We start from the raw sequence: 12,125 nt of genomic DNA on the forward strand, positions 1-12,125 counted from the left end.
GGCTATAAAGGGCCTGGCCCGGGCTCGGGCCCCCCCAGCCGCCCGCCCCGGCCGCCCGCCCGCCCCGCCCGCGCGCCCGCCGCCCCCGGCCCCCCCGGCCCCCCCTCGGCCGGGCAGCCCCCAATCCCGCGCCGCCCGGACCCCCTCCTCCTCCCTCCCTTCTCCCTCCGCCCCCTCCCTGCGGGACTCCGGCGTCCCCGCCCCCCAGTCCTCCCTCCCCTCCCCTCCAGCATGGTGCTCGCGGCCCCGCTGCTGCTGGGCTTCCTGCTCCTCGCCCTGGAGCTGCGGCCCCGGGGGGAGGCGGCCGAGGGCCCCGCGGCGGCGGCGGCGGCGGCGGCGGCGGCGGGGGCCGGGGGGGAGCGCTCGAGCCGGCCGGCCCCGTCCGTGGCGCCCGAGCCCGACGGCTGCCCCGTATGCGTGTGGCGGCAGCACAGCCGCGAGCTGCGCCTGGAGAGCATCAAGTCGCAGATCCTGAGCAAACTGCGGCTCAAGGAGGCGCCCAACATCAGCCGCGAGGTGGTGAAGCAGCTGCTGCCCAAGGCGCCGCCGCTGCAGCAAATCCTGGACCTACACGACTTCCAGGGAGACGCGCTGCAGCCCGAAGACTTCCTGGAGGAGGACGAGTACCACGCCACCACCGAGACTGTCATTAGCATGGCCCAGGAGAGTAAGTGGGCGGCGGGCGCGAGCAGTGGGGTGCTGGCTCTGGGAAAGTGAGCGCCTCCCGCTCCGAAGCGGGGCGCTCCCGGCTGTTCCGGCCCAGAAGCTTTTTCTGCGAAAACTTGACGGATTGGGGAGGGGGGGGGGCTCCTCCACAGAAGTTTTTCGAGCTTGGAGATGGGCCGCGGAGCTGTGTGCACACTCCGTTCCCCGAGGTGGGACGGCAAACAGTGAGAGGGTTCCGAGATACCGCCTCCCACCCGGGTGTTCAAAAAAGACCCGTGTTGCGGGAAGTCTGGGGAAGCTAGAGCTCAGTCGCAGCGGAGTGGAAGGGACAGCAACTCAGTCCTGAAAGGCCATGGAGGAGAGGCTGGAGCACAGAATCGGGACGCTTCGGGACCCCCACAGTCCCAGGCGGGCTGCAGAGCTGTCTGCTACCGGTGCCCTTGGCATCATCAACTCTCCGCCCCTTCCACCTCTGGCTCCGCAACGCGCCCACCGGGCTGCAGAGAACTGAGTGCCCTTCTCCCTCTAGCAGGAACGAGGTCCCTCCCAGAGCCCAGTGTCTCTCCTGGCAGGCCAGCTGACACCCACTTCACCAGAGCCCTTCTAACATCCGGTCTCCCAGGGCTGGTAAAGCTGTACTTTCTTGGTACTGACCGGGCTCCGAGAACTCAACTCCATTGCACTGGGGTTGAGGGCACCCGTTTGGCTACTCTAAGCGTATCATTCCTTTCCCTATTCACCCGCCCCTACTCAAAACTGGACTTGAGGAGAGAGAGGGAGACCTAGGAAGAAAAAGAAATAGATAAGGAGGGAGGGGGAACCCAGGCATTCAAGCTCCTGGCCAAACGGAAGATGAACATGTTAATAGACTTGAGCTGCTTTGAAATTTTATGGCCTGGAAAATCCAGGCCAACACCCCCCCACCCCACCCCCAGCTCTCCCTAGGGTCAGATGACTCCCTTTTCCCCTCCCCCACTGAGGTCCCTTCACCCCTTCCCTGCTCCAACTCCAGGGAACCAGGCCCTCTCTTATTCCCTAGTGGTTTGGCAAAGTCGCTCCCCCCCCCATAGTTCGGTTTTATGGCTCTGAACAGAAGAGGGGGGGACTGGTTTATTGGCACATGGGTCATAAAAAGCTGGGGCTGAGGTGGACTCCTAGTGGCCCACTCCCATGGGAGAGGCACAGGAACCCAGGTGTGCATCTGTGAAGCTGAGTGCCTCATACTGCCACCCGTTTCTCTGCAGACCCTAACTCCACAATACTTGGCTAGGCTGATAAAGAAAAGAAAACCCCAAGGACTAGAAAACTTGCTGAGGGTTGTGGTGGTGGTGAAAGCCTGGGATCTGTCTAGTTTCCTCAGTCTCCCTTGTGTTCTTAAGGTTTCTGCTTTATAGAAGCTAGGGTCAGGCTAAGATTGACTGAGTGCGGGGGTGGGGGTGGGGATTCTATGAAACAGTTGTGGAGGAATTCTGAAGAAGAGTATGCTGGAAGAAGATGAAGGGTACAGAGGAAAAACACACTCTGGTCTGTGTGGTTTGGTGTGTATGTGGAGTTTCAGAATGGGTGATGGACTTAGGGACTTCCCCTTGTCTCTTCTATCCTTCGCATCCCTTAACCAAGTGGCTTGAGCCCAGAGTTAGCCCTCAGAATGGGGATGCAGGGAGTGAGCACACTGCGTGCATGGATTGGACATTGCAGGTTAGGTGGGGGGGGGGGGGACCAGGAAGGACACCAGTAGGTGGGGTTCTACCCCAACTTCCGCCCTCATTCTACTTCAGGACTTGGATAACTAGGGAACTGGGTCTCCAGCCAGGTATTGTACGTCCCCTTTAAGAGCCAAGCTGAGCTCTTTTGAGAGGGAGGGGGAGCGGAGGGGAAGGGAGGGAGAGAGGGGAAAAGGAAAAAGAGACTTTTATAGTCTAATCCCCAGGGACCCGCTTTAATAAGAGACTTGTGCTCTGCTAATCGGGGGAGGTGTTTGTCAGCAGAGATGGCCTCCGCTCCCCTCCCCCTTCCTCCCCTCCCCCAGCACTCAGCCCTGGACCCCAGCCCCCACCTCTCCTAGGCTGCAGTGCCTGCCCTAGTTCCCTCCACCCTCTCAGGCTCTCCCACCCCAGCCTTCATCCTGGGAACCCAGCCCCCTTGCCCTTCTGGGAGCCAAGCCCAGCCCCTCAGTTTCTCTCTCCTTTCCTACGCCAAGAGGCCCCTGCCCTCAGCCCAACCTCCTGCCCCTAGGCCTTCCAGCCTGGGTAAGGAGAGTATGTGTGTGTGGGGGGGACGCCATAGAGGAGGAGGTGGTGAGCTGCGAGGGGGTTGGGCTTTTGCTGAAAATAGTGCAATGACCTCTCTCCAGACCAGCACCGCCTACTAAACCTGACCTGCTGCCTGCCACCAACCCGATCAATCCAACACAGATGTGGCTCCTTCCCCTCCCCTGGGGAGCTGGGCCTATATGTGTGTGTTGGGGACTCTCTCAAGCTTCTCATTTCCCTCTGTGGCACTACCTGCTACTTCTTTGTTCCTCTCTCTGTATCTTTCTATCCTTTCTCTTTACCCCACAAGGTTTAGCTACCTTCCTCCTTTCACATTTTATCCCTGGTCTACTCCTTTCACATTGCCCCTTCTCTCCCAATATTCAACTCCCAAGCTTATTTCTTTCACCCCACCATGACCTTTCTCTCTCCCTTCCTTCTCTCTTCCAGTTCTCTTGACTATCTCTTCCAACCTGCCTTCATCACTAACCGTCTCTTCTCTATTCTTACCTCTCTCACCACCTCCAGTCTCTTCCCCTTTCCCTTTCATTCTCCATCCATCTTGGCCTCTTGTAGTACCAACTGTCCGCACATTCTCTGGGAGAGAAGTGCATGCTGAGTCCCTGGGGTAGGGGTGGGGAAAAGAAACCAAAGACTTCGAGGGATGGGGCCCTAGTGCCCAGTCCTCTAGGTCAGCTTAGGTAGGGGAGTATGCTCAGAGCTTACAAAACTAACAATAATCCAGCATTTATTGAGAAGCTACTCTATTTTCATTATTTAATGCTCAGCACTCCTATAAAACAAGAATTATCATCTGTATCACTGAGACTGTTGGGTGGAAAAGGTCAGATACATGTTAAAGAGAAGTCAAGCAGTGACTGAACCCACTTTGTAGTCTAAGAACAGTGTTTAGATGCCAGGAAGAACTTTTAGGCATTTGCCTGTATAATTTAAGATTTGGAGGTAAGGGAGTTCATTCAGCATGCATTTTCTAAACACTGCTTGGTAACATGGGAGGCACTAAAGCTATATAATGGTGAGTAAAACAGAGAGTATTGACAAGTGTCTACCCTCGTGGAGATTAGTAGCTAATAACGAAGACAGGTGGGAAAATAAGACAACCCTATGAAATTAGGCACAATAGCCCCATCTCACCAGCAGTTTCCCTGCCCCAGCTACTCTCCTAATTCTCCTAATCTCTGAATCTCTACTCCCCGAATCCTCCCTCATTGTGCCAGCATTGCAGCTCCAGCAGGTGGATAACTGGGAGGACTACCAGTGCCCTGGAACCTCAGAGAAGAACCAAGGGAAAGGAAGCTACCAGAGGAAATGTGTGTCTCATTCCTGAATATATGAAGATCATTGAGCACTTGCCTCCTCATCTCACTTGGAGGATCCTCCTTCTCCTGGGGTGGGAGAGTGCTGATAGGAGACAACAGATGCTAAGTCCTCCATGATTACACAGAACTCAAGACCTGGAGTGATACATAAGGGCTGGACTTCCTGATCATACTTACATAGTTCTGGAAGCTCATTCCTGACTCTTGTTCTCTCAGTCTATTTAGAGTGAGAATGGATATTCCTGTCCAGTGGAAACATGATTTAGGGCATTTCCAACTGACTTAAGAGATTAGAAAGGGAAACCCAGAGGACCTGAAATGGAAGCAGTGGCAGATGCTGAGAATCAGCCTTTTGACCCAAGAAGGGTCAATTTCTGGTCTAGAGCAAGATGTAATGGGCCAAAATGTAAAGTTGGGATGTTAAACCTTTGTAAAGACTTACTGGCATTGGACTGAGAAACCAAAGGAAGCTCAGGGGAGAAAAGAAGACATTGCAGTTGATCTGATGTGTTGAATATTATTTCTGAAGCTTTGGGAATGGGCGTAAACAACATGGAGGTAGTTTTTCCCTTCCTTAAAAACTGAGGCAGTAATGGTGATAAGGAGGAGGAAACAGCTGAGGAAACTTGTTCTCAGGATTAAAGGGACTGGGGAGTCAGATATACAAGAGTCAGCACTTGAGTTGATCCATTCTTCTGAGTGTATTGTTTCTGGCAGGAATGGTTTAAGAAGCCTAGATCTGGATTCTGGCTTACCTCATGAAATACATTTAGCCCCTGCTCCCTATCTGGACCCCGTTTACCCACTCTTGAGACATCTGGTTGGGGTTGGGGGTTGTACCAAGGCTTCACCTGGCCACCACACAAAACAGGGCAGAAATGGGGCAAGGCGACCTGAGAAGAGCAGGTGTGATGAGGTTTGGCTTCTATGAAGAGCATCAAAGTTCTGAAAAATTTGAAGCCCTACATGCTGGGGGAATGGAAGGCTGCAGGTGGAAAGGGATATCCCTAATAACTGTCTGTGCAGGTTATCTATAGACCGGGGCCTATGTATTAGGACAAATGGACTAAGGAATGGATGCAGATCAGAAAGTCCTGATAGAAACATCATCCTATAGGGAAAGAGAGGAGGCGCTGTTCTGAGTACCAGTGACACAGTAGTCAACAAGACAACACGAGAAAAGGGTAAAGAACTGGAAAACTCAGGCTGAGTCGTTCAAGTTGCCAGTGCCACCCAGGGCTGCTGACGCCCTTCACAAACACCCTTTGCTGATGCTGTGCCCCCTTCTCTCTTATCAGCGGACCCTGCGGTGCAGACAGATGGCAGCCCCCTCTGCTGCCATTTCCACTTCAGCCCCAAGGTGATGTTCACAAAGGTACTGAAGGCCCAGCTGTGGGTGTATCTACGGCCGGTGCCCCGTCCAGCCACAGTCTACCTGCAGATCTTGCGACTGAAACCCCTAACTGGGGAAGGGACTGCAGGGGGAGGGGGCGGAGGACGGCGTCACATCCGAATCCGCTCACTCAAGATTGAGCTGCACTCACGCTCAGGCCACTGGCAGAGCATCGACTTCAAGCAAGTGCTACACAGCTGGTTCCGACAGCCACAGAGCAACTGGGGCATCGAGATCAACGCCTTTGATCCCAGTGGCACAGACCTGGCTGTTACCTCCCTGGGGCCAGGAGCTGAGGGGCTGGTGAGCAGGGAGCCTGAGATGGTGCCAGATATGTATAACCTGGCCCTGAGGAGGTGGGATGTTGGAAAAGGTAGACCAGGAATGAGAAGGGGCTGGGCACCAGCGCTATTTCTCAAGGGCCAGGAGCTGATTCTAGAGGAGTAGTTTTGGGGGTGTGGATAGGGTGGGGAGTGGCAGCTATCACTTTTCAGATACAAGCCAGGCAACAGGTGGAAACTGGATTTGGGGTCGTGTTAATGGGAGATCCAAGAAAACACAAAAATGGTCTGTTGATGAAGCCTGGGGCCAAGGGGGCGATCAGGGTGAGGTTGCCAGGAGAAAATTAGGGGTGAGTTGAAGGAGACAGCTAGCTTGTGAGAAAAGTGAGTAGAAGATAGGGCTGGAAATAGGAGCAGGGGAAAAGCTGAGAAGGCGACTGTCTCTGTTCTGATGCCCCTGTTTAGGGGCAGATGAGAAAGGAAAGGGAGTAGGTGCTCTTTAAGTCTCTTATCACATCTCTTTCTCCTCTCCCTCATCCCCAGCATCCTTTCATGGAGCTTCGGGTCCTAGAGAACACAAAACGGTCCCGGCGGAACCTGGGCCTGGACTGCGATGAGCACTCGAGTGAGTCCCGCTGCTGCCGATATCCCCTCACAGTGGACTTTGAGGCTTTTGGCTGGGACTGGATCATCGCGCCTAAACGATACAAGGCCAACTACTGCTCCGGCCAGTGCGAGTACATGTTCATGCAAAAGTATCCGCACACCCACTTGGTGCAACAGGCTAATCCAAGAGGCTCTGCTGGGCCCTGCTGTACTCCCACCAAGATGTCCCCAATCAACATGCTCTACTTCAATGACAAGCAGCAGATTATCTACGGCAAGATCCCTGGCATGGTGGTGGATCGCTGTGGCTGCTCCTAAGGTGGGGGACAGAGGATGCCTCCCCCATAGACCCTACCCCTAGACCCCCGGCCCTGACCCCCCAACCCCCAGACCCTAGAGCTCCCTCCACCTCTTTCCATGAACATCACACCTTGTTCCCTGCCCAAGCAGTGTGCAATACAACAGAGGGAGGCAGGTGGGGACTGACGGGTGAGGGGTTTGGGGAACAGGGGAAAGAGGGGGCATGGTCAGGTGGGGAGTGTTTGAGGTTTGCAGGTGAGAAGGTTTGGCAAGAAGACAGAGAGACGTAGAGACAGAGGTAGAGCAGAGGGATAGAGACAGAGGAACAAAAAGCAGCAATGAGAAGGCAAAGGGAGAGAGAGGCAGAAGAGACAGAGATCAGGCAGAGGTAAACGATGAGAAAGAGGCTGAAATGGAGTAATAAGAGAAAGCCCCACACCCAGCCTCCTTTCTTCCACTGGCAAAGTGAGGGGCTTGGTATAGTTTGGGGAGATCCCCTGACTACCATTCTTATTAGGAGGAAATAAAAAATCCATTCTTAGCTTCTTCCCTTTCTCCCTCCAACAGTGGCCAGGGAAGGGAGGTGAGGGCAGGGGCAAAAGTAAGGATTTGGGAATTTTATTTATTTATTTATTGTGACTTTTCATTTTTTGGTATTTGGCTTTACTGAAATAGAAGGGCCCCTGCCCACTGTGCCCCATTTCTCCCTTATTCCCCAAAGCCCCGTTCTCCCTCAATACCCACCTACTTAAGCACTTGTATAAAGCCTCCAGGGTTGGGAATGGGAGCAGAGGGCAAGAGGGCTAATACATGAAATTTTCCAACCCATAATTACCCAACTTGACCTTCCTGAGCCAAATGGGTTGAACTGAATTCCAGCAGTCACAGAAACAGTATGAGGTTAGGGTTTAGGAGCTGGGGGTGGGAGGAAGGGGAGGGGAGAGCCCTCAACATCCAGGATCTATGAGAGCCACCAAACTTACCCTCAGATCCACCCTCATAGTCCTGAGTTATTTAGCCAGAGGGTGTGGCCCACATATGCCCAAATTCCCCCCAGCCAAGAGAGACCAAAGAGCCTGTGGAATATCCCTACTCCCAGCCTCTATCTTCAGGTCAATAACGAGTATAGAGATCCCCGAGTCCCAGGTCTGAGAAGGGTTAGGAGGGGTCAAGAAAGGAGTAGTAAGGAGATTAAAGGTTACAGGGCATTTGAATCTAAATCACTGCTCTGGGCTAGGGAACAGAGCCAGCAGACCAAGATGGAAGGGATTCCAGAGGGGGGACATTTTAGTTCCCCCAACCCCAAAGCTCAGGGTGGAAGGGGGGAGAACAAGGGAGCAGAGTGTCTATAATTATTTTTATCTTTTATTTTTGGAATCTAGCAGTACCTGGCAGCAGGGAGGGAACAATACAGTGGGGAAGGGGAAAGCATCTCACAAGGCCAGTTAGAGCAGAGGACTGGAAGGATGGAGACTCCCTGGTTTGGAAGGCTAGGAAGCAGGCAGGGACTGGTCGCCACTCCCAGTCACTAGCTAGGCCTATTCATCCCTCCCACAATCCTGACCCACCATCCTCTGGACTCACTGTGCCTCAGTTTCTTCCCCTCGATGGAATGAGAAATAGCAGCACCCGCCACAGCCAAGAGATGAATTCTGAGCACTTACCACGGGCACTTTATGGACATAAAATACCTCTCGCTGTGGGACAGATAACCAGGGCACCAGAGCAGTGGTGAAGAGATGTGAGGCTTAGAAGAGTCACAGGCTTCAGAGTACAAGTTCCCCTCTGCCTCCCAGATGGACAGTGCCTGAAGCCAAGGAGTTGAGATATCTCCTGATCCACACCCTACCCATACCTCACCACCAGACCTCTTGGCTCTGGGCAAGAGCCTAGAGGATGTCAAGAGAGGAGGTCCGGAACCTTCAGCAAAACTGCCACTCTTAAGTAGAGCCCGCAGTTATGGGTCTGATGCAAACAGTACTAAAGCCTGACCTGGAGAGCTGACCTGGAAGGCTTGTTCTTCCCAAGAGTATGACTCTCCTGTCTGGCCCAGATGGTGGAAGGGGCAAAGGTATGTGACCACCCTTGGGAAGGTGATGTTGGTGAGCTTTAGTATCTTATTCCCATTCCCATTGTGAAAAACTAAGATGAGGTATTTTGGTACAGGAATGGGCAGGGGCTGTTAAGCATTTCAACTTGCCTCCCATGTAACAGCTAATGCTAGCCCCCAGCCCCTCCTCTCTGGCCCTGTTCTTCCATCCCTCCTTCTACGCCAACCTTGGAGAACAAGATACACCTGACCATCAACACCATTCACATTCCCTTGGTTGAAGGAGAGGAACAGAGGAGAACAGAAGATGCCTCCTCCAAGATCAAATGCTCATGTCTCTTGATCTTGGCACAGGGTGGGGGTTGGACAATAGACATCAGGTGACTTCTCTCTACAAATTCTAGAGAGCTGGAGCATTAGACTTGGGGGACACCTACAATATCCCCCTTTAACACCACCAAATAAAGACCTTTGTCGGGGTGGGGGAGGGTCTTTTTCTTCTGAACATAAATTATGAGTCAAAGTCTCATTCCATTGTCCTCCTCACCCCCAAGAGGCATGGGGTAATGAGGCTTGGGTGCACAGTCCAGCAACCTAGTGGGAACTAGCAACCCCTCTCCCACTTTATGACGTGTGTGGACCTGGCCAGTGCCCCTCTGATCATTAGTAGTGTAATTTTTATTTACTTTGTGTATTTGTTACACCATGTGTGTGATTGCCTTTGTTTGTTAAGGGTGACTGAGGAGTATGGGGGTCACAGGGGCATTGGAATGCCGGGAAAGGACTTCTTCACTGAGATCAAGGCTTCCTGGAGGGAACCATTGCAAAAAGGCCATCAGGCAGTTTTCAAGTTATGTGACAGAGGGCAAAGATGGCCATAGGGTGCTCTGAGTTTTGGGATGGTCACATGACACAATCCAGCACTTGAACCTGAAAAAAATAAATAAATAAAAGCAGTCAAAGAGTTTAGAATTCAGTGATGAACTCTTCTCCCTAACCAAGCGCCACATTTATACCTTGGAGACCAGGAATAAATGAGGATCCAAGAGGGGATGAAACCCTGTTCAAAGAATAAGAACACGGGGGTCTGGAGCAAGAACAAAGGGATGAGGGTGGGAACATACAATCCAAGGGAGCAAGGGCAGACAATGGGAAAGGGAGGGGACCTAGAATAACTCTTCTCAGGAAAACTTGATCCAAAACAGTCTCAAAGATTACCAAAACCCTCTTCCAGCCTCCACATAACACAATCTAAAAGTTCTCTTAAGATGATCCAGCTAATATCAGTCCCATTCTCCCGGAGTTCCCTTAACGAAGTTTCACCAAAATCCACAAACCAAACCAACATAGCCATTCAAATTGTAAATGTACCAACATGGTTAAGCATCTCAAATGGTCTTTGATTTCTCCATAAAAATGTCTTCTGTGTAAAGCAAAAGAATATTGCCTAACTCACATTTGGGGGTGGGGAGGGAGGAAAGCTTCTGTCACATTCACCTGATCCACAATGGGGGGCCAGGGCCACTGTGGGATCAGTGTGCCACCATATTTTCCCTGCCCTGTCAGTTCTGTCAGTAGACTGACCCCACCACGGGCCAACTACAAGAGTGAGGTTGAGAAATGATCAAAGTGCTACATACGGTATCTTCCCAAGGAATTGTTTTATCCACACCTACTCCTAGCTTTTGGCTTGAGCTAAAAATAGGTTTTCTCCCTCACTGCTCATTGTTTCCTATGTTGAAAGGACACCCAGAAGAGATTGCCAGATGACTTTTATCCCTAAACAACCTCCAACTCAATGCACAAGTAGCTAGCTATCCTATACTGTTCCTTGGCCTCTTTTCTGAGTATCAGAGCCCCAAGCTAAGAACCAGCAGGCAGTAACATTTACAACTTCTCACTGTAGTAAGGCAGAAGCCAAGAAGTCGATGCCCCAGGCCACAAGGTCAGCTTTCCTGTGAGGTGGGGGTAAAGAAGCAACTGAGGCTCTCACCTCTTTACACTCTCAGAAGCCCTAAATTCACCTATACATGCAGTCCCCCCCTCCCCCATGTTCAAATGAGTCCACTCAGCTCCCTCTACCCTCTAGCTGGAACCTACTCAGGGAAAAGAATTATTTCCCCTGTAAATCACCTAAAAAAATTAAGAGCTTACTGAATGATTACTATGAAAACTATAGTAAGCAAACTGTGCTGAGTATATAACCTATTATCAGTCCTAATAGCAGCCTTCACAATAGGGTCACTTGCTATTGGTACAGTATGGAGAGAGTCATGGAATGAGGTGCCCAGTCTCAGAGCCAGCAGAGCTAGTACTGGAGAACAAATTACACCTAAATACTATATAATATTCCACTCTAATCTACTCTATTAATAGTAATCTGAGAAGTCAAAAAACTAAAGGCAGGGAGAGCAAGGGACAAGAAAAATAAAGAGAAAGCTGGGATCTACCTTGGGCACAAAGGGTCTGCAAAGGTATAAAATCTGCCATTATTTTTCAATTCCTTTGAAAGGAAAAACAAGAATGTGGACATGGAACACGAAGGAGAGGTTAGAGTTAAGTGGATTTCAATAATCAGAGGGAACAACATTGTCAGAGGCCCACATGAAGTAAATAGAGAAAAAGCTATTCTCCCTTATTTTTTTTTAAAGATTTTTATTTATTTATTTGACAGAGAGAAATCACAAGTAGATGGAGAGGCAGGCAGAGAGAGAGGGAAGCAGGCTCTCTGCTGAGCAGAGAGCCCGATGCGGGACTCGATCCCAGGACTCTGAGATCATGACCTGAGCCGAAGGCAGCGGCTTAACCCACTGAGCCACCCAGGAGCCCGCTATTCTCCCTTATTTACAGAAATTCCCTCCTTCCCCCTCATCTGTTTCTCATGTCAGACATGGCAATGGAACTCAACCCCAAGAAGTCCTGCTCTTATTCACATCTTCCTTCCTATAGCTCTCACCCCTGTAGAAGCTTCTAGAGTTGTAATTCATAAGTTCCCAGGAGTTGGGGTGGAGGGAAGGGGCAGTTTAGAGTGATGGTTCAGAAAAAGAGAAAGATCCCATGGTTCTTTTTTTTTTTTTTTAAGATTTTATTTATTTTACAGAGAGAAATCACAAGTAGATGGAGAGGCAGGCAGAGAGAGAGAGAGGGAAGCAGGCTCCCTGCTGAGCAGAGAGCCTGATGTGGGGCTCGATCCCAGGACCCTGAGATCATGACCTGAGCCGAAGGCAGCGGCTTAAC

At 51.5% G+C, this 12,125-nt stretch overlaps 1 protein-coding gene across 1 annotated transcript; it reads left to right on the forward strand.

Moving 5' to 3' along the window:
- Positions 1 to 56: 56 nt before the first annotated feature.
- On the forward strand, positions 57 to 9,860 carry GDF11 (growth differentiation factor 11). The gene is made up of 3 exons (XM_082741752.1): positions 57 to 667; positions 5,557 to 5,954; positions 6,476 to 9,860. The coding sequence occupies exons 1-3, from the start codon at positions 232 to 234 to the stop codon at positions 6,854 to 6,856; spliced, it is 1,215 nt and encodes a 404-aa protein (XP_082597878.1). The 5' UTR covers positions 57 to 231; the 3' UTR covers positions 6,857 to 9,860.
- The last annotated feature ends 2,265 nt before the right edge of the window (positions 9,861 to 12,125 follow it).

The sequence above is a fragment of the Mustela nivalis genome, assembly GCF_964662115.1.
Source record: "Mustela nivalis genome assembly, chromosome: 7".
Lineage (NCBI taxonomy): Eukaryota > Metazoa > Chordata > Mammalia > Carnivora > Mustelidae > Mustela > Mustela nivalis.